Source organism: Amphiura filiformis, chromosome 3 (genome assembly GCF_039555335.1).
Source record: "Amphiura filiformis chromosome 3, Afil_fr2py, whole genome shotgun sequence".
Taxonomy (NCBI): domain Eukaryota; kingdom Metazoa; phylum Echinodermata; class Ophiuroidea; order Amphilepidida; family Amphiuridae; genus Amphiura; species Amphiura filiformis.
In genome coordinates, this window is record NC_092630.1 from 83008727 (window position 1) to 83035479 (window position 26753).

At 35.6% G+C, this 26753-nt stretch overlaps 1 protein-coding gene across 1 annotated transcript; it reads right to left on the bottom strand.

The window, feature by feature from the left end:
• Window positions 1-998: 998 nt before the first annotated feature.
• On the bottom strand, window positions 999-26554 carry LOC140147550 (uncharacterized). The gene is made up of 10 exons (XM_072169330.1): window positions 26450-26554; window positions 14310-15033; window positions 12692-12880; window positions 11920-12158; window positions 6450-6633; window positions 5521-5595; window positions 4791-4913; window positions 3172-3461; window positions 2094-2282; window positions 999-1143 (listed from the first exon to the last, which is right to left on the bottom strand). Exons 2-10 carry the CDS (start codon window positions 15031-15033, stop codon window positions 1126-1128), a joined length of 2031 nt encoding a protein of 676 aa, XP_072025431.1. The 5' UTR covers window positions 26450-26554; the 3' UTR covers window positions 999-1125.
• Between the last annotated feature and the right edge of the window lie 199 nt (window positions 26555-26753).

Below are 26753 nucleotides of genomic sequence, written 5' to 3' on the forward strand. Positions count from 1 at the left end.
TCATACTGGATCTGTTGAGGTTCTTCTACATCTTTTTCCACCTTGAAGATAACATTCTTCTGAGATGGTATTGCCTTCTTCTTGGGAGCTGCATCACCATCTTGTCCCTTCTTGTGGAGTCGTCTTAAATGTTCTCTAAGGTTGGACCTAAAGAGAGATGTCATCATTATGATACAAGCAATAAGAATATGTTTTCTTGCCAAAACAATTAAATTATGATGCTCAACCAATTATCCCACAATTTTAGAATGATTATTTAAAAGATCAAATTTGAAGCAATAACATAATACAATGTCAAAATGCATTATCAATCAATAACAAATTAATTTGAGAGAAATCAGGTGGTGGGAGTCGAAAACAAAATGAAGGTATGGATCCCTCTGTGTCAGATTTCTGTGGATGGGAATAGATGGAAGAGCCAACGGTATTAGGGAACCTATGTGTCCAAAGAATGCAAGATATCCATCAACTGTAATATTCAAACCAGAAGTTTCAAACCACAAAACTTGCTGAGGAAATGGTTGGTTTCACCACCAGACCCAAATGTCAATCAATGGATGTACCAGTTCATATATAATGTCAGACAAAGAGACAACTCAAGTAAGGGCTGAAGGAGCATTAAATCAACAGCACCCAGCTGCAAAACACTACTCAAATTAACCCACCTTATAGTGTATAGCCATATGTATGTGTTTTGAATAATACCATGACAGGACTAATTAAGAGTCTTTCTATACAGCCATGGCAGGAATTGTGAAGGGGTCTTACGTCTGCTATGGTGTCACAAGTGACAATTCATTCCTCATGTTAGTTCACATTTGTTGTTGATGCCTTACCTGTGTCCAAACCTTCTTCCACATTGCTGACATATAAAAGGCTTCTCTCCTGTATGTACTACTAGATGTTCTTTCATTCTAGTCCTATCACCAAATACTTTTTTGCAATATTCACACCGATATGCCTCTTTGTGTGCCTGCCGATGGACAAATAGTGATGCCTTACAGGCGAATGTCTTGGGGCAAAACTCACACAGATGAGGCTTGGCACCAGTGTGTGAATTCATATGATCCCTGAGTTCTGCATTGGTAGTGCATCCATGGTTACATACTGTGCACATCTTGCGCTTCAGTCTTCTAGTCGCCCCTAGTAGGAAACGAAGCAAGACACAAACAGTAGCAAATTATTGTTAATCAGATAGGTGTTTAGGCACAAACAAAAGAAGTCTGTCTCTTCAAAACGTTATGTTCTATGCTTTTTTTAGAACGCTGAATTTTTGGGGTGTATTTTTTCCAGTTCTTACACTGTAGGGCAAAGAGGGGCACAAGGGACCACCATTTTTAGTTTTCATCATACCTGACCTTTACTTAATGCTTGTTTCTGTGTTTAAATGTTTCACTATGTACTGCAGGAAAACAATCTGCCAAAAATGCATTCATTTTCAAACACCATGCATTTATTTACAGTGATGTCAAGTGGTCCTTATTGCCCCGATGGTGGGGCAAAAGGTACCACCAACTAGAACCATGTTTGCTGACCATTTGGAGACCTTTAATGGTTCTGAAGAGTTTCTTTTATAAGTCTTATATCAGTATGGTGTTTACTTTATGTGAGGAACAACAGACACATGTAGTCGTTGTCTTTCCAGTCCTCTTCCGAGCCCACAACATTGCACATGCAAAATCCTAGAACAGTTTACAAAACATGCACTGGAGTCAACCACAACCAATGTCCTCCAGTCCACAATCATAGGGAATTCCCGCGATCTACGAACAGGGATATGCACTGCAGGTGTAAATCATGTAATACTATGCTTTGGGGAATTCTCGAAAGTCGGAACAAATTTTGTGTTGTTTGTGTGTTTGTTTTTCTAAATCTTTAAGCTTACTCAAAACTGCGCCCCATGTCGCAAAACCTTACAATTAATCTTACGATTGACCAACCACACATAATCCCCTATTAAATCAATCGTAAGATTGATCATTAAGTCTTTATGAAACTGGCCCCAGATGGCTGTTGAGGGTTCCCACCTGGGATTTAAGCTGCCAGTGCAGTGAGTGTGGGCTAAGCCTAGATGTATACCCTATAACACTTACTTGCTGGATCACCATCATGGACTTGCAGCTGGTGTCTACGAACATATTCAGCTCTCTTAAACTGTTTACCACAATCTGGACAAGAAAAACAGTGCCTGTGTGTTCACGTATATGCTGGCACAGCATTCCCTGTCGTCTAAACTTCTTATCACATTGCTCACATTCTAGTAGTGGATCTTTGTGGCTTTTCTGTGGGAGAATATAATGAACTAATTAACATCCCTTTTTAGAAATTTTACACCAAACATATATTTCATAAGATTTAGTAAATTAAAACACACTCACAACATTACTGAGTAATCCTGTTGTCAGAATAATATAGCACTAATTCTTTCTTTTTTATTAAAAAATATTGCTTTGCAACATGACAAAATAGCACAATCCTTTATTAGGGACAAGGTTAGTGTTAGCAATAGGGTTAAGGTTAGGGATAGGGATAAAGGGTTAGGATTAGAGTCAGGGTTATAATTAGTGTTAGGGTTAGGAAGGACAGCCAAAATGGTTGAGCTTAGCAAAGCTTCACTTCATGCATTCTAGCATAGGGGTATCTGGCTTTTAGCAAAGCCCAATCCCATAAAAGTCTGTAGAAAACTGACAGGCTTCACTGCATTTACACATACCACTCCGACAGCACTCACTGTTGACCAAAAATTGATTAAACCCATTTTACGACCATGCTTGAATTGACAACCCCTTGACACCTTGGACTTTCTATTGACCGCAAACAACAACTCCAGACATATTTGTTTAATGATTACTTGTTATGAACACAAAGGAAATTGATTATGTTTGTGTCATCGATTCTTGTTTATAATCCTGCTGCTTTGCTGAAGGCTCTGATACATATCAGCAAACTGCTTGTTAGTATTGAACGCTCTAGCCAAGCTGAACTGTCAATGAAGGCAACAAAGCTCAACAAGCCATTTGGCTGTACACCCTTAGCATAGAGATAAGGGTTTATAACCAAGTAATTGTATTTTCTGACTAACCCTTTGGACTATCGATCTGTAACCAATTTTTAAGGTAAACTAGAAGTTAAGAAAATGACAATTGATAATAAAATCAGACACATACATACCTTATGTTCAGTGAGCTTATAATTAGCATCATACTTCTTCTCACACATATCACATTCATATACAACAGGCATCTCATGGCGCTTTATATGAGAGCTCAGTCCAGATCTGGTAATAAACACTCTGTCACATCCTTCTTTGGTACACGGATATCTGGCATCTCTGATATGCTGGGCTACCATATGAAGCCCTAGCCCTCTTTTGGTTGTGAAGACTCGTATACAATTGTCTTCCACACAGGGATAATCTCCAGAGACATCATAGTCGTCATCTTTGTCAGTCTCTTGGGGCTCTACAAGAAAAACAAAATTAAAGGTCAGAGGATGCATAGTTTCATTTTTTACTCACCAATATCATGCATGTTGTGTGCAAGTTTTGAGCTGAAATTCTTGCAACTTGGAAATCAGCTTATGGGGGATTAATGGGAGACAATTCTTATCCTCTAACTCTATTTTGTGTATGTTTTAATGTTCCAAAGTATATCAATATTTTAATGTTCCAAAGTATATAAAAGTATATATCTTTATATACCTCATATATAGATTCCTGTCATCTGATTGGTTAAAAGTGTGGTCATTGAATTAGCATGTTCCTCTTTATAAGAATTACAGCAAAACTGAACCAGGCAATAGTTCATTTGTGTTTTTACTATTGCCCGGGCAATAGTCATTTTCATCTCTTCTTCTCGATTGAATAATATCGCTGTTTACAATGCACCATGGCCAAGTGTGATGGCATGTTAGTAGAAGAGACTGATTTTGTTTAGGCGACGTCAACAACGAGACAACACTGCACCGAGCCTGTTACAGAACAAGCTGAGCAATTGTGGCCAAAAAGGACTGCATCGGTAAAGAATGTGTTGATGATCCAGGTGAATATACTCTACAAGCTGTTAGTATTATAAAGTTAAAATACGAATGGAAGCTTAAACTCGCTAAAAGTTGGCCTAGCTTAGGCCTAACTTCAAAATCATCCACACGGTCTTTGCAGAAAACGTGCCCATGCATGAGATTGATAATACCGCAAATATGAGGATTATTCAACGTGATCATCTGGATGAAGGGTTGGTAAGAATAAACAAAATGCTTCCCCTAAATTCCTATAGTTCGACATCATAGGCCTTGACTTGGTCTACGGTATTCATCACTCTCTGGCAAAATGGGCCTGAACCTAAAGTGAAGGCAAGCAGCCTGGCCTCGCCCATCATATTCTTTTAACCAATCACATAACAAGAATCATATTTTATTCTGTATGTAAAACAAATATTGACTGCATTATATTCGGAGCATGGTTAAAATTATAGGCCCGCGGTGATCTCCGAACAATGACGATACCCGAGACAAAGTCAAGGGGCATATTAATGGTTTTGAGATCACCTTGGTTCTATCCTTTTAACCATGCCCCTCATATAGCAGTCAATATTTGTATATTGAAGAATTGAAGAATCGCACTGTGAAGTCAGATTTATGCCAAAAGGTTCTGTATCTTCCTCTTAATTTTCTTTACAAGTTACACCTTTTACCTTGTGAGGGAAAATAGCAAAATGAAGTAACATGTTAGTGAAGTAAATAATTCTGTTATAAGATATATCCTTTTACCATGAATATTAGGGCCACATTACCTTCAGGATGTGTTCTTTTCATGTGGTTACGAAGACCTCGAATGCCATAGTATATTAAGGAGCAGACTGGACACTTCAAAAATTCCTCTTTCTCCTCATCATCCTCCGTAAGCTCATCACCATCTTCATAACAAAAAATTATACACTGGTATAATAAGTCAATCATTTTGTAAATATTCTAAATATCTTTCTTTATTTTCATGTTTGTGAATATTGCTACTTTTGGTGAAATTTGGCAATCCTTTAACATTTTTTCTTGGCTGGCCTGGGTATTATCAAGCTATAAAGTCTATTTTCAAAAAATATCAGTCAAAATCAATCAACATTTTACACCAATGATCTCGCCCAGCAGTTCTTTTAAAAGACATCTGGGTGCGTTAAAGTGCAGGGTATCATCATATTGGTCGTGTAAACCCATTTTGACGTATTATCAAAATTGTTATTTTTTCTGCGATTCGCCCATTTGTCCCAATAAAATATTTCTTGAGCTGGTCCAGCAGGACAACTTGAAAATTTTACCTGGTACACAGCTGGTAAGTTTAGGTATTTGTATTGTGCCCTGGATCGTGCCATATTTTTCTTACAAATTTGGGTCAAAGGGAAAATTTTTTTTGGAAGCCTGATCTAGTCTTTTTATGTGTGTCAATTAATGGTTCTCTAATCAAGTCATGTTCTTATAATGTCATAATACCTTGTGAAACAAATGCGCTTTATACTGAGGAAATCTTACCGTGCTTTCTCTTTCTTGCCCTGTTTGCCTTTGCATAGCATTTGTAGCAAATTTTATCAGATTGTGCTTTCACAGCTGGAAAAAAGATTGAGAAATGACTGAAGTAATATAATTATAAAGTCAAAGCTGTGAAGTAAATGTGAATACACAAAATCACTATAAATTTTAATAACCTAATATAACCATTCCTTGTACCATTACAGCACAGGTATTAAAATTGTACTTGGTTGTAAAGTTATGACTTATTATATGTCCATTTTCTAATGCTCCATATAATTTTTTCCCAATCTTTATTTCATTATTGCCGACTTTGGTTTGATTGCATCAGATTGTGCTACATATAATGATAGTGCTAAGGGATCAATCCCTTCCAACCAGCTCTATTTTTGGTCAGCCTGTTACTGCAATATAACAGTTTTGAAGATGAAAGGTCTGAGATAATGATGGCAAGTTGTGATATGATCTATTATACAGAGGATGCAGTTAGCACCCATATTTTGCATTTTGGGTGCAGTTTATCGAATGTTGGGAAAGTTTTAGGGGGCCTGAGCTTCCGATCTAGCAGGATCTTTATCAAAGACTCTGCCTTTGATAAAGATCCTGCTAGCATCGAAAGCTCAGGCCCCTAAAACTTTGACATTTTATTTAACAGGCTATTTTTGTGGATAAGCAGTTTACAACAGCTCACTTTTTAACTGTTGGGAAAGTTGGCAGAATGCGGATGCTCTTCTACCTCAAACGCAAGTGTAACTCAGCAAAGTCCAACACACACCGTCATTGCTCTCTTTCGTTTTGTTTTAAACAAAAACAACACAAAAGAAATACAAAGAAAAAGCTTCAAAACTACAACTTAAAGAACAAAATAAATCCTATAAGCAAAGCTTTTAGGCTACTTAAAAGTAGTTTTTAAATAGATGTGTTATACATACCATCAGGCACTGCTTCCGGGTCCAGGTTATGGGTGACAATCCTTGCTATCTTTAGACGCTTTCCACATTGTGAGCATGGCTTCACATCTTGGTGGACCTGTGCATAGTGTCTTCTCAACAGATTGTGGCTTTTACACACTGTACCACATTCTGTGCACTTCAGGTTCAGGTCTGAATGAGTAAGCTGTTGGCAAGTCAAATGCATTAATTTAAGCCACAAGGTAGAGCAGTGTAAATTAGAGGTGCACACAACTTATTTACTATTCTTAAGACTAGGGGTCTGTTACCGTCAAGCAAAATTTTACATATGTGGACAAACTCAAAAAAATAGAAATCCTTGATTCTTTTAGCATGGAAAGGGTTTAGGGGGGACATTTTAAAAATGACATTTAAAAAGTTGCATTTGGCCTGTTGGCATGGTAACGGACAAAACAAATATTAGTCGAAAATGACCAAAATTTACAATTTTCATTTTTGAAAAAGGGCAAAGTTTGGTCGAATGCCACAAATATATAAGATGTGATATAATTTTTTAATTTTTTTCTTCAGATAGGGGCATGCTTTGGTAGTCCTTGCAAATGAAGAAAGAGCTTGTCACTCTTTTAAAAGATCCTTTAATTTTAAGTAGAAAAACACATTTTTGGGCAAAATTGTAAATGTCATTTTACCCCAACATTGAAGGGGTGTAACTGTAAAGAAGAAGTTGATATTTTGTAATTGTATGGTGGCATAGTTAGAGTGAACCCTTGCTGACAGATATATAGTTTCAAAAAATTGGGGTCTCAACTTCTAAAGAAGTTCTGGCTTTTAAAAGTACCAAGTTTTTGAAAAAATGTGTATTTTTTAAGGGAATTTATGGCAAAAAAGACAAGTTTAAGCTTAAAAGGATTGTGTTTAAATAACCGTAATGAAATAATTATTGAATATATTTCTATTGATGAAAAGATTAAGTGACTTCTTAAATTTGAGTCTCAGTTTTAAATGGTACAAACAAGCTATATTATACATACAGGCCTTTTAAGCATGTTAAGCAGATTAGACAGATCATGGCGCTATTCAAATACAGATAGAGGGCAGCGATTGGAAGACAGGTTGCTTTTAGCATCAGACAGCTAGCTACCCAGTACAAACAACAGAGTTCACCAACTTTACGAGAACACCAATCAGGGGCTGTGCAATAATGATAAGCCCTGTAGGAAGGGTAAATATGGGGGGGGGGGGTGTCCAAGAATTTTTGGCAACCCCAAAAAGGGGGGAGCAATTTTTGGCAGGTCAAATGAACCTATACCATGGTTCCTAGCCGTCGCAGAGGAGCTCATAGGGTAGTCTCAATATACCGGTAAACGACATATCTGATTTGCCCAGGTTTTTGTAAGTTTGTCACTGCTTTTAGCATCAGACAGCTAGATAGCCGGTACAAACAACAGAGTTCACCAACTCTACGAGAACACCAATCAGGGGCTGTGCAATAATGATTTGCCCAGGTTTTTGTTTGCCACTGCAAGCTAGGTGGTGGCAATGGACATTGGAGCACATTTACGGGCAGACTATACTACATACACGCTCTGATAAGGGCTTAGAAAAACAGTGCAGAAATGTTCAAATATGCCAAATTCTTTGCTCACTACGCTTGAAACATTTGAAAATCATCAACATCATGAACTATGTGCTGCTTTTAACATCAGGCAGCTACTAGTACTAACCCAGTACAATCAACAGTGTTCACCAATTCTATGAGAACACCAATCAGCAATAGGAAGTATGTGAAGCTTTATCTTCAGTAGATGAATCTACTAGCTACGGTGGATTCAAGAGGTATTGCAAACGCTATTCAGTTACCCAAGGAAACATGTACATTGACATACATAAAGCATTGAAGCATTGACGCTAGTAGCTCACATTCAGTCAGGAAAATATGACAAAATTACAAACATCAAAATTAAAAAGCCTTCTAGCCAAGATAAGAGGAAATACAAGCGGCCATTGCAATGCATTCTTTCTGAATCAGAGATATGATTAGGTCATGAATTGGCCCTAAAGGTTATATACCACTAATAGGCCTGGGCGATACATGGAAATACGACGAGTAACTATTTGTTTGCATATGGCATCTGAAAAGACTGCTTTAAAATTGCTGAAATTGACCAAGTAATATAGCCAAAAAAGTACTTTTTATTGTTTGATGCTTCAAAATGGTATATTTTCTCTCATTATATGACATTTTTGTTGTAATAGTACCAAAATTCATACATTGCGGCTACGGTTTTAGTAAATATTCCCTACCATATTGTAACTTTCAGCTTCGAGTCGCACTGCCATTTTGAGGTGTTTACGGTTCAGTGCGTTAAAACAAGAAAAGTCTCAGGTCAACCTATGTTGAGTTTTTGATCATTTGGCATCTAAATCATATAGTTTCACCTGATATTAGTGGCATTTAACTGTGAGAGAATATGAGAAACGTCCACCCGAAATTAGCCATTTTGTCATTGAACCCCGTGTAATACATAATTAGTGGTATTTAACATATAGTCAGCAAGAAACAAACAAACCCAATTTCCAAGAAGCAGAAAGAATTTATTATTGATGGGTATGAGCATGGAGAGGTCACTGGGAATCCGGGCTGGGAATAGAGAGACCCTTCTGCTGTTGCTAAGCAAATGCGTTTTTTAGCGAATGTAAAATAGCAACAAGAGGGCATTTAGCATGTTTAGCAGGCCTACATCTGAGGCGAGTAGCTGACCCCACAACACACAAGTAGTTTTTTCCGAGAGATCAATGATGAACTTGCAGATCCTGCAGATACAATGGTATATCAAGAGTGCCTAAAGCAAACGGTTGCAGAAACCAGAACTTTATCATCCCATTACTCCTATTACTTAAATTTGGGCGACAAATAGATTATTTAGAGTACAAGATGACAAACTTAGCAGTGTCAGCATCAAAACTCTCACAGACATCTGTCAGGCACTGTTCATGATCTCATTAGAAAATCCCACACATGAGCGACTCCGTTTATAATTCTAACAACAATCTACACAAAGTAAAGACTTGAGCATCACTTTATGATGGGTTGGCAATGGCTTCACCATGTCCACATTTAACTTTAAAAAAAAAATGTGACATTGCATTTTAAAAACAATAATTCAAGTGCATTGTCCAGTCCCCATGTTTTTATAAACATTTTTCTATTGTTTTGTACAATGTTTGATCTTTCTTACATTTGAGATTTGTTTTCAGTATCATGCAGTCTTAGAACTAGATTTATAGATAACATTGTATAAAAAAAAAAAAAATGTTACTTGGTATGTCAGTTGCTGTTGTTGCTATAAACCCCAGATAAGGTAGAAACAACTGGTAAAAAGGACTTTAATATTATAAATCCACGAAATTATCACATTCTCATTATGTTTAAACCATATTTAGATTATTGGTGAGGTATTTCAGATAAAGTCAATCAATGAGTCCAGTAGTGAATATAGGCCTAAATAAGAAGTAGAAATGATTATTATACATGGAAAACCCCTAGCCTACTCCAGAGTAGTGACCAACTGAAATATAATGTGTTTTATTTGGTTTCAATAGTTATAATCGATTTATCCATTGTTTAGGAAGAGTAGAGATTGTAAAAGACAGATAACCACCACCAAGAAATTAATGCCCATGGTAACCATTTTGCCCAACTTTGCACATTTTTCATGCATTAAACCATATGGCTGGGGAGGGTCACTGGCAGTTTACTAAGTGAAAATTACTTAAATAAATGATAACCAATGGTTATGATGGGTCAATATACTATTCTGGGTATGTTATTTGCAAATCACAAGCCAATAAAGGATTTTTATACTGTGAAAGTGCTATGTAATTAGCTCATTTTTATCGAAAATAGCGAACTTTCTTCAAAGTAAAACTTCGTTATGGGGTAAAGACCCCAATTTTTTATTGGTTGGTTGATCATCCCCATTCATAGTCATTCTCATCCAACCCCTGACTTTAATCAGCAAACTTCTTCTTGAGAGTTATTGAATTTCAAAGTTATACCACTTTTACTAATGAAAAAATTGCAAAAAGAGGATTTTGCATTGCATATTACACAATATTCTTGGTGGGTGAGAAAACTGGCAATACTATTTTTGTAACGTCTAACACATAGGTATTTATCAGCAGCAATTTAAATTGTTCCATACTTCTAGCAATTTCATTAGTGCTAGCTAGAAAAATGTGTCTTTTCGAACTGTAAAATTGAAAAATGAACTTTCCTGTGGCAATCTTCAAAGAACCGTTACCATGGCAACAAGGGATTTTCGAATTTTGATCAAGTTACAAAATCATTAGACCCAAATACCTTTCCTATCACAAGATTTAGGCAAATTCCATGAACCTTTATTTTTGGCTTTGTCCGCACATTGCTGAATTGATCCAGACCCCCAGTCTTAACAGATGGAACATTGACAAGGGTTAGACAAGCCAAGTTATGGACAGACAACATCAAGGAGTGGACAAGAATGCAATTGGCACAGGTAAGTGCTGCCCTTGGCCTCAAGCCCCACTCTACAAACCCTTTTTCTGTTCCAGAGGACCCCATCAATCTGTTTTTCTGTACCGGAAGACCCCATCAAACTCTTTTTCCACTCTGGAGAGCCCCCATTTGAAGCCTATATACTTTTGGCTACATTTTCCTCCCAAAACCCCAAAATTAGCTTAAAATTTGAGCTCCAAATACTTATTTCTGAGAAATTTTGCCCCACCTCAAAAAGCCAAAAGGCCATTTTAATTAAATCCTGTTCCCCAAAGCTACCGCGCGCATTAGTAAAATCATGTGTGTAGTCCTCTTTGAAAATCAAGAAATTCATTTTTTAAATGTCTTTTTTTTTTTTTTTTTTTTTTTTAAGGCAAAAAACTTAATATTAGTATTCGATCATAAGTTTCAGATTTTTTTGCACATTTTGGACACGAAAACAATAAAAGAGAAGAATAATAATGTAGCAGTGACTTTATTTGTCTACTATTCCAACACTTGCAGCATTGGGTAATATTTGCACAAAATTCTTGTCTGAAATCCTGTACTGACACATAAAAAAAACATTAAAAAAATACAATAAAAAAACCGCATTCCGTGTTAGGTTTTCCATTTCTCACAAGCTTTGAGACACAGGATTTAATTAAGATGGCCTTAGTTCCGGAGACCCTGTTGAATGTCCTCAAAATCTGGTACAGAACCCACATTTTTGAAATCTGGGCAGCACTTGCCTACCTTCCGGGTGGTTTTCATTGAGCATGTGGAAGAGGTGAAGTTTCCGTACCTTCTACGCGCTAGCTGACGAATGGGTCAAACATCCTGTTGACCAGCCAATCAGCATGATTGTTTATCACTGCTGCGTTCACATTTGTGTAAGCTTGACGCATATTATATTAAATTGGGAAATTGACTTTACCAGCATAGCATGATCAGATTGGCATGTAACAAACTTACCATGTGCATTGACAGCTTACTGGGCTTATGGAATATCTTATCACACTTCTCACACTGCAGATCTCCAATTTCATCCTTGAAAGACTTGAGTGATTTAATTTTACCGATGCCCTTATGGATTTGATTGACATGCAATCTCAGACCCTTGTTGGTTTTAAATGATTTTGCACATCCATCTTCTTCACAGCTAAAGGTACCCTCAACTTCGTCTTCTTTGTCTGTTTTCCCTTTGTCATCACCTGAAATGAAAATCAGCAGTCCAGTTACCTCAATTGATAAGGCACTCCAATCCACTAAGTGGATGAGCTAGGTAGGTTGACAGGTACCACTTGGAGGGTGTGTAGGTAGGGCAACAAAACATTAGAAAGGAGATAAGTACTACTAGTCCTACATGTAATAGCAGATCAACTTAGCACATTTTGTGAAGACTATAGAAAAATATATAAGGTGGCAATAGGTGAATAGCAATTATATATAGGACTACCCAAAATCCAAAGGTGTGCCTTCCAGTGTATCCCAGATAGGCTCTAAAACTAAAGAGCTGTAGTTAAATGTACCTGAAGGAGTGCTCTATTATGATCTCAAGAAAGAAGCCACAAATCTTTGGGAGGTCGCCAGTGTCAGTGGTGTAATGTCACAATTAGGTACCAATCAGACAGTGTGATTAAGGATTTAGGACCCACATAGATGTCTATGCAATAGTAATTTCAACAATGCATTTGATTTAAAAAGAGGATGTCAGCTTTTCACTTCTACTGCCAATTGAACATACCTTTATTGTGTGTTTTGAGCATGTGGTACTTGAGTCCAATTTCCCTTTTAAACATCATGTTGCAGATACTACACTCCAGTGGTTCCTCATTTTCATCTAGATGCACTTTTTCATGAACCTTCAGATGTCCAGTATCATAGAACTGTCTTTTACAAAACTTGCACTTCATCTGTTCTTGCATCTCTTTGGCTAAAATCATAAATCAATCAAATCAAAAATAATCAGCAAATAATTGTATGACTATAGTTTGATCAGCTCGTAATCGGCAGGCCTTGTAACATCGCTGATTAATATCAATATATTTAATTTCAAGAATTGTTGTGACATCTCGCCAGAAGAATCACAAATTATTAATTCAAGTCTTATACTTGATATACTTTCTTTAGCACGCACAATATTAGCCATAAAAGTTCACTACATGTATATCACTCTTAACATGGGTTTACTTAAGAAATAAAGGGTAATGCTTTATCCTTTACACCCAAATAATGTGTCCGAGGCAGTAAAACGTAAATAATGGGTGAGGCGAGCCGAACCCATTATTTTTAACGTTTGTACTGCCGAGGACACATTATTTGCGTGTAAAGGATAATGCTGAAACCTTTATTTCTATTCTATTACCAGAAAATAGTGGGATTTAAAGAGAAAATATCATTTTTTGGCACAAATATTTTAAGTTGTTTACTTCAAGGTGGAGCGCGTACGCGTAAGTGACAGCGCGTATCGCGGAAATATTGCATGCGTAACCAAGCGTAATGCTGTGCGTAGAATGTGTTACTGGCGCTTGACCCATTATTGCAGAATAATGGGCTCTCACGTGACGCGTTTCAACAAATCACAGTGCGCGATTTTGAATAATGGGTCGTGGAGGTAATAGAATTTTCGATAGTGGTAAAAACCTAACAATTCCCACCGATTACAAGGTGGTCAAACTATAACTTGATTATACATGTAAGCTGAAACAAGATATTGTAGAAATATAGGATGTGTGTGTACATACATTTTGTTTCTCATCTGCCATATTCCCATCATATGTCTATTTATTACACATATTATGTATACTGTTTAAGAAAGAAAGAATAGTTTACCAACGTAGAGTGTTACAATTAAACAAGACAACAAATCAACACAAATACTGGCCCGCACACAACCCAAGTTGGAAAAAAGCAAGGAAATGTGCCGGTGTGGGATTCAAACCCACAACCTTGCCTTTTGCCTTATATGTTAGAAATATAATTATTTTAAACAAACTCATATTGGCCATAAAAATGATAAAAACAGCTATCTCTCAACATGCGATATTCCAAATTCCCAGGCACTGAAATTGTCTATTGTAATGATGTCCCAGTAATACAGTGAAGGCCGAGGACAATTGAGCACAAATAACCATTATGTCATTGCACTAGAAAATTTGGCACAGGAATTTTGAATATATTGTGTGTTGAGAGCTGGCTGTTTTTATTTGTTTTCATGGTCAATATGAGTTTGTTTTAAATAAAACCATGTGAATTGTGCTTGATAATTATTTTTACACCATATAAGGCGTAATGTTATGATTGCCAGAGACTTCCTTTCATTGATAATCATGAATTTAAGTTTAAATTAACAAAACAATTACCTTTATCTTGTCTGTCTTTCTTCCGTTTCATTTTCTTGGCTTTCTTTTTCTGCTTTCGCAATTTTTCCTCACTGTCATCATGGTCATCAACTTCAAGTGCATATTCAGGCCATTCCCCAGGGTCCATACTAAATCCATGCTTTTCAAGCACTTCTTTTAAGATATCTCTATTGAGTTTTAATGTTTTGGCTGTATCTGGTTTTCCATCTGAAGACATGGGTATACATTTAAACACAAGCTGTTGTGCATCCTCTTTTGCATCACCATCTTGACCTTGTGGTTCACCCATTTCCATTTCATGAGTATCTGTATTCACTTCAGCTGAGTCTTCAACTTCATGAGTATCTTTATTCACTCCAGTCGAGTCATTTTCAAATGCCTTGTTGCCAGCCACTGCATCATCTACATCTTGACTAGCCTCTTGCACAAATGTCTTGTTGCCAGCCACTGCATCATCTACATCTTGACTAGCCTCCTTGTTGCCAGCCACTGCATCATCTACATCTTGACTAGCCTCTTGCACAAATGCCTTGTTGCCAGCCACTGCATCATCTACATCTTGACTAGCCTCTTGCACAAATGCCTTGTTGCCAGCCACTGCATCATCTAGATCTTGACTAGCCTCTTGCACAATAACTTCAATAAGTTGATCATCACTAACTATTGAATCTATAACTCCCAGTTGCTCATTATTGCTGCAAGTTTCTGCGGACTCCTGAGCCATCTTGAAATAAAACAGAAAGAAAAACAATACAACAAATTCAGAAAGAAAATCAAAAGATGCCGACTTGTATCATTTCGTAATGAATGTTTGACTCAAATATTTTGAGTCGACTTGGAAAATAAAGGTGGGTGGTAAGATCTTTGTAATATATCCTACAACAAATGTACAGGTCTGGTACCTTATATTTAGGAATATTGCCAAAACAATGTCCTGTAAATTCATGATAATTTTGTACCAATTTGATGTCAGTAATTGTAGCAACTAAATAATTATATACTTTGTGTAATTTCATCTCATTAATTCTGAGAATGTTTACAGGCTCATCCATGCCAAATCTCATAGGCTTCTATGTAAAACAGTTGAATTTTCAGATTGTCAAGTAAATTGAACATGTATGGCTACCATATGGGGCAAAATGGTCAATTTTTTGTTCTTTTCAGCCACTTTTTAACAATTTTGACCAGGTATCCCCCCACACATTTCAAGCCGGATTGACGCTAATGGCTGTGACAGAAAGACGGAAAACACAGCAAGGGCCAAAACAAAATGCAAAAATAAATAAAAACTTATTAAAGTGTCTCATTATTTTTATTTTTTGTCATTGAAAAAAATCATGGTTTTGATGCTATCCACCCGTTGCACTGGTGCAAGAGGGGATAATGTGTTTGAGTGGGCACCCTTTAACATAAAGCACTGGCTGGTGCATGCACTCCTCCCCCCAGCAAAATGTTTTTGAGCGGGCACCCTTTGGAGCTCTGGCTGGTGCATGCTCCCTATTCCATGCTTAATGGACGCCATACCATAAAGTCAGTTTGGTGTTTGGAGGAGAACCAAACTAGCTATGGTGAGGAGACTATCCCAGTTGGCATTACCATTTAATTTAATAATTAATAAATGTGACATAGTGTATCGAAAGCAGACACTTTTGGGCGGGATCGTAAATGGAGAAATAGCCAAAAATCTGCCCGGGGGTGATATTTTAACAATTTGGGGTTTGCTGCTAATTTGTGATGCATATTATGCATGGATGTCATTAATGTTTTTAAAATTTAAAATATTGTCTAATAGTTTCAGACCGGAATATCTGGCATCTTGACATTTTTCAAGGTAATTCCTAATCTCAACATTAGGGTGCATCAGATGCCCCTCATGTCAATGGATTCATCTGTCCCTAGTCTTAAAATGTTCCTATTGTCACAAAACTAACATGTGCCAAGTTTGAATTAATTCGGAGGTCGTCCTGGGGGGCCACCGAGAGCCTAGCCCTAAAGTTACAATGTGTGTTCCTATGTAGTAAAGTTCGTTGACCCCTGTACAATTCCAAGTAGAAGCCGATCAAACAATTTAATTTAAAGTACATGTAGCTGCCATATCAAAACCGTTAGGACTTAGAAGCTCAAATCTTTTGCGCTTATAGTACTGATAATCATCGTCGAATCTGTGATAAAAATTAATCACCAACAAAATGAGCATGTGTGGAATTGGCACAAGCGCCCTCAATACAAAATTTCAGTGAAATAGGCATTTGGTGGTAATTTTTACCTCAAATTTTACAAATGTTGATGTCCTGGTTGTCATTACACTTTTACAAAGCAGATTTTCTGAACTTCAGATCAATATAAATACATATTTACAACTTTCAGTGTGAAATAAAGTATAGCACTTGGTTAAGACAGAAATTATAGATTTTCCCAAGAATATGGACTGTGGGGCGCTTTTGACAATAAAACACACACAGTCATTTCTTTGGAGATGGATTTTCATCACAGATTCAAAGATGATTATCAGTGCGCTTAGCTCCCAAGATTTGAGCTTCTAAATCCAAACGGTTTTGATATGGCAGCTACTTTAAATTGTTCGATCGGCTTCTAATTGGAATTGTACAGGGGTCAACGAACTTTACTACATAGGAACACACATTGTAACTTTAGGTTCTCGGTGGCCCCTCAGGACGACCTCTGAATTAATTCAAACTTGGCACATGTTAGTTTTGTGACAATAGGAACATTTAAAGACTAGGGACAGATGAATCCATTGACATGAGGGGCATCTGATGCACCCTACTCAACATTGTCAATAATATTTTAAAATTAAAGGCCGGTATCTCAATTTCCAATTTTAATTTTATAATACCATAAGTTGGCATACTCATGAACTTACGAACCCAATTTCATTGAGGAAAATACGGCGTTGTGGAGCAAAATATCTCTAGATATTTAAGTAGGCATAGGCTAAACAGCCTGAAAAAAAGGAAGAAAGCTTAGGGGAGGGTCTTATTTTAAGCGGCTCATCCTCCTGAGCATTTTGATACCTTTAAAAAAAATTGGTTGAAAAATGAGATGGTGTAGGCCAAAAAACGACGTAGAAGGTGATTCGTTTTTGACCCCCTTTTACACTATTTTGAGTATTATGGCAATATTTTATATTGTTTGATGGTTTTTATTATTTTAATGATAATTTACATAGTTTTGGGACCACTGGACCAATTTATGCAATTTTTACCAAAATTGTATCTTTTATTTTGAGTTGAAGCTCCAATTTAGGATGTGAGGGCGCTGTTCAGCCTAAAAGTTGTTTTGCATACACCCCTATAAAGATTTTGTTCTTTTTTTTAATGACCAAATGAAAGCTAGATTTATAATTAACAGAATCTCTCCAAGTTTAAACTTTCTAGCTTAGTTTGTTTTTGCGTAGTACCGATTTAAATATTTGAACAGCCGCTTCCATTGGATTACATGTACGGTAATACAAAAGTTCATTGACCCCTGTATGTTCCTATCCAGGGCAGGTTTCCCCTAGATAAAAAAAAATGAGCACTACAGCCATACTCTGCGACAAGAATACCCAAAGAGATCGGAAGCATAGCCTGAGAACCCATTCAATGCTGTGTGCAACGTCCGGTTCTAGGCATAAAAAGTGACATTTTTGGTAAGAAACTACTAATTAATTAAATGCAAAAATTTGTAAATTTAAAGTTACCAATGACATGGTGTAGGCCTATTATTTCCTTTTATGCATTGCAATGGTTAAAAATCATGATGTAGGTCTCAATAATATGTAGTTTGAAGCATAAGTTTGTTACATTTTTGTCAAATTTCGATATTACGGTAATTTTCTACATTTTGGCTACAAATTGTGTATTTTAACATCAAAATACAAAAAACTTACGCTTAATGATATGAAACATGAATGTGTCGGTAACACAGATCAGACCTCAAATTTTGTCAAAAATCTTTACTACAGATATTTTGTCTCTATAGTCAAATGCAGCAAACCTTTGACGAGCGTGACTAACGTGATGTTGCAAATTCGGCGCTAACAACGTGTACGGCGCACAGTTCATTCATAAATTTTCACTCAGCAACAACATATCGCCTTAGCAGCCAATCAGAGACAAGTGCGTGCAACGCAGTAAATATGTGATGTATCCGTACAATACGCGCTCGTCAAAGGTTTACTGCATTTTAGTATAGCCCACGCTAAGCAGACATGAGTTTGCACTTTGCACGGTTCAGTTGTTCACAATAGATTTCGCGCGGTGCTTCCGATCTCTTTTGGTATTCCTGTCAGGCCTTCCTGGACCCAAATTCATCCACAAAATACCAAAATATACAATTTACATACCGGTAATCTTTATGTTGCAACATTTGCTTAAAAGTAAAAAATTAAGGTCCAAATTATTACCCCCAGTATACATCATTTTTGGCTGGCACCAACTCATTTTTTAACTGATTATTTTTTATAAGGTGTCAAAATGCTCAGGACTCAGGAGGATAAGCTGCTTCAAATAAGACCCTCCCCTAAAGCTATCTGACACGTCAAGGTTTTATAGCCAATCACTAATTTTTAAATAAGATTATGTAAAAACCTCAAAATTGATATACCTGCCCAAAAGTGTCTGTTTTTGACATTAACATGGAATCCAATCATGACATCACAAATGTGAGCGTGTGACGAGGGAAACTGCGTTTTTTTTGCATTCCAAGTAACTCTGGCCATAGTATCTGTTTTTACTTCAACTACATCATACATGTAGCATGACTAGGACCAGAGGAACTTACATAAAAAAATTGTTGAGCATGCTTGAATGATCCAGTACAAAAGTTGAAAGCAGTTCAATGCTTGATCGAACCAATACAAATGTATGCCAGGTCGCTAATAAAACCCACTTGCGAACACACAATTGTTGGTCATTTCCAAAAGGCCAAATTTATACTCAATCGCTTTTGCAGAAAACTGAATCGCACACATGATCAGTGGACTAAATCGCAGTCGTATTAGCATGCTGAGCATGTGCATGATTCGCTGTTTTTCAAAAGCGCCACGTACATGTACATAGGCCTATCTGACACCCTCTGGCTCTCTCTGTCGGTCAACGTTCACTCATTTTTTGATGTCGATTGTATACCCAAACCTTGACAGTTATACTAGCAACAATTTGGAGTGTGTTACATATATGGGCGACTTTAAAAAAAATGACTCCAAAGTGGGACATTTTGTCCGAAAATTCAAATTTGCTATTCAAGTGATTTTTGTGTGTTACTTTGAAGTTAGTATGTTAAAGTTTGTGAAACAGTTGAGGGGACAGTCTGAAAGCATCTATTTATTTTTTTATGGTACATGTACCACAGAATATACCCACTTTGTAAGAAAAGTCACATAAAACTTTATTTGTTTTTTAGGTATCTAAAATAATGGTTATCAACACTACTGTAACATTTAGAGGTAATCTGTGACATGGTTAAAGACAAACAAGCCCTTTAAAGTATATCTTTACCATCAAAAACTGAAAAATATCATTTTCATATTAAAAACACTGATTTTTACTCACTTGAGGGGCAGAAGTTTTCATTCTCAAAAAAATTAACTGTAGTTAAACTGTTTAACATACCTACATTATAAACAATACCTGTCAGAAACTATTCCAAAAGTTTCAAGTTCATAGCATAATGTACATGTATGACAAGGCACTGCAGGATCCAAAATGTATTTATACCATATTTGTACATTGGTGTTACACTCCTGACGTGCCAACTTTGATAGGAAATTGCTATTCTGTGGATCTCAAAATCCTTGTCTTGTTTAGAAATCAAGTATTTAGATTGTCCAACATACATGTATATGAAACATAGAAAAGCTCATTCTACAACAATTATTATGGGTGTCTTTGAAATGTTTTGTCCCTTCTGCAAGAATTTATCTCAAGTTTTTAATATTTTAATGACAATTCAAAACAAATATCAGTAACACCATGTAAACTTGCCTTTAAAATGTCAACATGGTCTTGTTTTAACCATTCTGAAAATGTGGAGCTAATGCTTCATTCATTTCTAAGATAGTTCAACACCAAGACACATAATGTACTTTGTTCACTTTGTGTTACCCTCCTGACACACCAAGAGTGGTAAATACTAGCAACTCTTGATGATCACAAACATTGACATTGTTTAAAAAAATAACTGTTAGGGATGTTAAAGTAATGCTGACAATCATAAATATTAATTATACATAAATTAGTTATAAAAAGTACAAATATGTGGCTAAACATAGTGCCTGTTATGGTACTTAGGGAAGGTGAAGCCCTGTTTTTGAACAGAACACATTTAACATTACCATGATTTTTATTTTTGTTGGTTATTTGTACTTTAGTTTATATGATTACATGATATATTATTGATAATATTGCCATAAATTTCACTTTACAATTGTGCATTGGTGTTGTTTTGTTGTCAGGAGTGTAACTTTAAAATGGTGTTACACTCCTGACAACCAACTTAATGCACAATGAAGCAGACACATGTAACATAGCATGTCTGTTTCCATCATTATTAGTTTATTTGCACTAGATACAACAACAGAAAAATATGATTGTTCAATTTCATCAGCAATAACATTGTCAAAATCCAGGATAAAATTCAATGTTACACTCCTGACATTCTTAGGGTACACAGTTTGAACTCAAATTTATAATAAGAAAATGTAATTTACAAACATCAATTTAGCATTGAATGAAAGGTAACAGAACACCTATTCAAAATATGGAAACTGGAATTTTCAGCTGTTGATTAGGCCTAATATTCTTTCTTGAGTGATTTTGTTGCTAAATTAGAATTTGACCCCCTTTTTTGAAAATGTTGACTTCATTGGTAGATGACACATTTTTTGGTACTTACAAAAGATAAATTATACAGATATTTGGTAAAATTATAATATAAGGGTACATGTTACTGGAACAAATATCAGGAATCAAATTGAATAGGTCTTACTTTTGCTATAGCTGACAGAAATTTCATGTTGAATTTCAATGTCCACAAAAAACGTTACCCTCCTGACCATTTTTGGCATCAAAAATTCTCATATTTTTTTTTCTGAAGCAGCCATAGAAAAAATTATCTGGTAATGAAAGGTGGGCATCATAACTCATATTTAAGAATAATTACCTGGCACTCTAAAAATCATTTCAATTGACAAATATAGGGTGGAAACTGAAAGGAGTCATTTTTTTTAAGTCGCCCATATGCGGGTGAGTCAAGTGCAACTCAAAAGTGATATGTACAGTGTAGCATCATCTAGTGTAATGCTGGTTTCATACTACCCCTGCCGCCACGCTGAGCGGCGGGCCGTGGCGCACGCGCATTGCAGACAAACGTAACGGACACAATAAAGGCTTGCCTTGTCATTGGTTGAAACGCCCTGCCGTTTGCCGCAGCGGCAAGTGGCAGGAAAGTATGCTGGAGGCTTAAATAGTGTTATAATTACTAAATTAAATTAGTGATACTGATAACTTATGAATTCAAATTTGCCATCAAATTGCATCATTCTATATCAAATTAAAGCCCTTGTCGAGTAAAGAAAGCCAAAACTAAAAACATTTTTGTCATAGCACTTTCCGTAACAAAATTATATATCTTGTCGATGTCAAAGATTGACTTTCATCAAAAAGATTCTGCTAGCAAAATTCCCCAAGACGGCATTTAGGGGTGTTTCTAGATCTTAGTCTCATGGCGATAGCAGCTTTTTTTAATGGAACTGCTATCAAATTCTCTCTAAAATTCCATGTGCGACTTGATTATCACCATAAAAAATCATATGTGACTCCTCGCCACAACTGAGCCCGGATGTCGCCAGTGCCACTATTGAGATATGCTCCATCGAACTTAACAATAAACAATAGGAAAGAAAGGATTTATTGACTGTTTTATTGATTTTTCACTACTTAAATGTCAAGTACTATAGACATGATATACATCATTTTAAAGCTAATTTCAAGCAGAATATTTTGGTTGAATATCTCAAAAATGATGATTGGCGACATCCGGGCTCAGTTGTGGCGAGGAGTCACATATATTTGGGTCAAGTGAAGACAAAACGTTCAAACCTGACTCGTAGCCTATTGTTATTATAATTTATAAGTGGGATTATTTTTCCTCCATGACATGATTGCCACCAATCTTGTGTCAATAGATTGTGGCCAATTGACTTGTCCATAAATCAATACCCATTGATCGTCTCTGACAAAATGTTTATGGTCATTGTCAGTTGTCACACATAGATTCAAGTTTGTAAGACTAGAAGTTTCAAGTACAAGTATCATATTCTTGCAAGGAGTAAATAAATATTGATAAATAAATAAATGAATTTATCGGGGAATTTATAAATGAATAAATAAATAAATAAATTCAGTTAGATTTAGATTCAGTTAGATTGAAATACATAAATAAACAAATAAAAAATTAATAAGCAAAGTTTCAAGTACAAGTATCATAAGTAACAAGGCTGCAAGGAGTAAATAAATATTTATAAATAAATTTATAAATGAATTTATAAATGAATAAATAAATAAATAAATTCAGTTAGATTTAGATTCAGTTAGATTGAAATACATAAATAAACAAATAAAAAGTAATAAGCAAATGGCTCAAAATATGCTAAGGTGTCATATTATAGCCATATATTTTGACATCTTTTTTTTAAAAATAATAATTATAGAAATGGAATATTTGCTAGTTTAGTGGCAAGTTTAGGTAGTAAAGACATAGCATACACAATTTAAGTAAAATCCTTTCACTCTAAATAATAAAAATAATAAAAATAGCTGTAAAATGCCTATTTTTACACTTTTTTTTTGTAACATGCCAAGAGACGCCTTTTTTCAACAGCTTTTAATTTTTTTTATGGATCCTTATAGAAATTCATGTGACCTGTTTCCCAAAATGGTGCAGTAAACCAATCAAAAAAACAGAAAGAGGCATTATGAATTATAAGTTAACAGATCAAAAAAAGGATTTGAAAGTTTGCCTTGCGTATGTTACTATTGTCTGTCAAACTTTTGATTGATTTTGAAGTCCCTCAGTTTTTTATAAACAAAGACTTGAAGCATAAACTAAAGGGTAAATCTATTGTAAATAACTTCATTTCTCCATATTATAATCAATTTGTAAGTGGCTGCCATCTTTTTTGAACATATAACAATTTTAAAATTTTTCTTGAAATGTCTGTCAAAATATAACATACGCAAGACGGTGCTGTAATTCCTGCTAAACTAGGGTGATACAGCTAATTACGCTACATGACATAGCATTTAGCTCCACCTAGCTTTGTGGCACTATCACTTTGTGAGGAGAAGCTTTTTGATGACACAATCCATTGTTAAGTGTTGTCTGTCAAACATTTGTACGCAAGTAACATACATAAGATTTGTATGTGTCTGTCAAAAATAACATACGCAATTTGTTTAAAAAAATTAAAAATCACTTGATGTTCACATTATGATGATAGTTTAGAGTTTATAAAAGTGTTTTAAAAAATGTGATTTATAAACTGCATTGGATCTTTATTCAATTTCCCATCTTGAACTACTGTTTTTGCCAAATTATTATTCTGTATGTTACATTTGACAGACATCTTATGTATGTTATGGCTTGACAGACACACATATTTTATTTATAACAATTTATCCTCCTTATTGTAATATTTGGACACATTTTTTTCCACAATCAGTTGCTGTAGGTCCTACACCTAAATAACCACAAAATACCTTATGTAATACTTTATAAATTTTTATTTGATTGCAGAAAATCATCAAAATTGTGTCTGTCAAATATAACGTACGCAAGGACTAGAAAATTAAATTTGTGAAGTAAATGGTCTATAACTTATCTTTCTTTTAGTGTATTATGAACGATATATGTGCATACTATAATTTAAACCTGGTTGGAGACCAAAAGAAAAGAGCTGGAAAAATAATTGTGTGTTACACTTTTATGACACCTTAGCTTATTTTGAGCCAAATAAATTAAACAAACAACTTAGTATAAAGATTGTGTAGAGTAAGCCTACCTGTATTTAAAAAAGGCCTAACTATTGATAATAATAAATAATAATGGTATTAAATAAAACTAATATTGAATACCAAAAATAATCATAAAGAAACAATACAATTAAAAACAAATTAACCCAATCAATAAAAAAATAAACTGATAAATAAATAAATGCATAAATAAATAAATAAATCTGAATAAATAAATAAATATTTCGCTCCTGCCTGACTCGACGCCCGGCCCACACATGCGATGAGTCAGCTGATCATCACTGATCATGTCCATCAGAGCTGACTGCACTGCCTGCTGTGTTCTCTATCGATACGATCAATATAACGGTAAATCGTAGAGTCGGCAGTCCTTTAAAACTTCCTGTAAGAGCTCACCTCTTGTCAGGGATTATCTTGTGAAGACTACTTTATTATAATATGAAAGGATGACATTATAATAACAATAGGCTACGAGTTAGTCCGAATAATCAGACCCAGAACAAATTATTAATTTCTGACATTATCGTGTACTGGGTCTGAACTGTTTTCATTCGAAATCTTGATGGCAAAGTGGACAAAAGAAGCACATGGTGCTACTTCACAGTTTTTTAATCCCCTATTCATGTTGCGTGAATCACTGATTTAGTCTCTATTGTGGACCATCCTTTTGATACTTGAGTATTTGGACAAGCGGAACAGGTTTGACAGGCCTCTTTGTCTACCTCTCTGTTTGTAAACAAACGAGGAGGTCGAAATCGTCCTCCTCGCCGAATACGAAAGTCAGCGTAATAGTAGGGGAGATTGGGGTTAGTTGGAACACTGGGTAAGTTGAAACATTGTATTTTTTTCTGACACAAAAAATTAATTTGGTAAAATACTGGCACCTAGTAATAGGGATTAGTAAGGGTCATTCACCAAATTAGCAACAGCACTGATGCCCCACCAGTGTTGGCTTGGGAAAGGAATATCTGTTTTTTGACTTACTGACTAATTTTTATACCCCTCAGAAAAGATGCGTTATCTCCATGTTGTTTGAAGATTCAGGGATTATTTTTTGAGTATCATAAGCACTAGTAGTAAGTCCCAGAATAATGTTAAATAAAAGTTTTATTGTATTTCTTCTTTTGTGTAATGAACTTTGAAATGTAAAAATAGGCATCGGGGTTAGTTGAAACTTTTGAGGTGGGGTTAGTTGAAACATGAAAATCGCTTAGAAAAATATGGTTAAAATTTGACTTTTTAAAATTTGTAACATGTTTACCATTTCTTCAATATTGCTTTAATATGGTTAAAAAGCAATAATACAAGCAAAAAGTGCACACAGAAAGTACATTTTATAATATTTTAGGCTTCTCATATTTTGGTCCATGGTGACACTCGTCACCTTGTGTCCAAAGTATTGAACCGCACTCCCACATAATATATTTATTTATTTTTTCACACTGATTGTATGTTAAAGGGTGCCTTCAAGGGAAGTATAACCCTAACAACACAATAATAATTATTTTGAAATTTTTACAAGCCGTGTTTCAACTAACCCCACCCTATGTTTCAACTTACCCCAGGGGTGGGGTTAGTTGAAACACTTTTTTCAAATTTTCAAATTGGATTATATGAATAATCATAAACAGGTCCAATAAAGTTTAAGGCTGTATTTGTAGCATGTATGTATATGTTTATACTGATATGGCTAGTGTTTCTTGAAAGTAATCGGTTTGCGTTAAAAAGACGATTTTGTGAAAAATGTTTCAACTAACCCCAATCTCCCCTACGGCACTAGCTACGAGTCAGGTTTGAACGTTTTGTAAGTGAAGTATAGAAAACATATTTATGTATGTTTCCTTCACCGACCTATTCTCGAAAAAAAATCAAATTTCTATGTAAATATGCATTGTGTTTGGGCCCCGGTCTCGGCGAATTTCGCTGACTAGCAAATGTGTTAAATAAGGTTTGCCTGGGATACCTATGATAAGCTTACAAAGTTACATAAGTTACAAGTCCCTGTATATTCGGTCTAGGTAACGGCGTTAAATGCCCAAATTACAGTTGAATACTGAACCAAATATAACACCTTAAAATAGAATGACAGATTAACACTGTCCATACCTTTACTGGTTTAATTTTGATCAGCCACTGTGGTTTAAAAACAGTTTTCTGAACGATTTACGATCGACTGGACTTCCATTCTGTGCAACACAAAATATTCCATTGCATTTGCGTAACATGAAATCCCTTTTCATAAGCAGCACCAGTCTGCAGGTGCTCGATCGTTTTGCTATTTTAGCCTGAGACCATGGTCTCAGATTTTAGCCCTAGATTATTTATATCTCTTGCAGAGCTTCTTGCTAACTATGCAAAAAACATTGAAGATTTAAAAATATGGAAAACCAAAAATTAATCAAACTTGGTA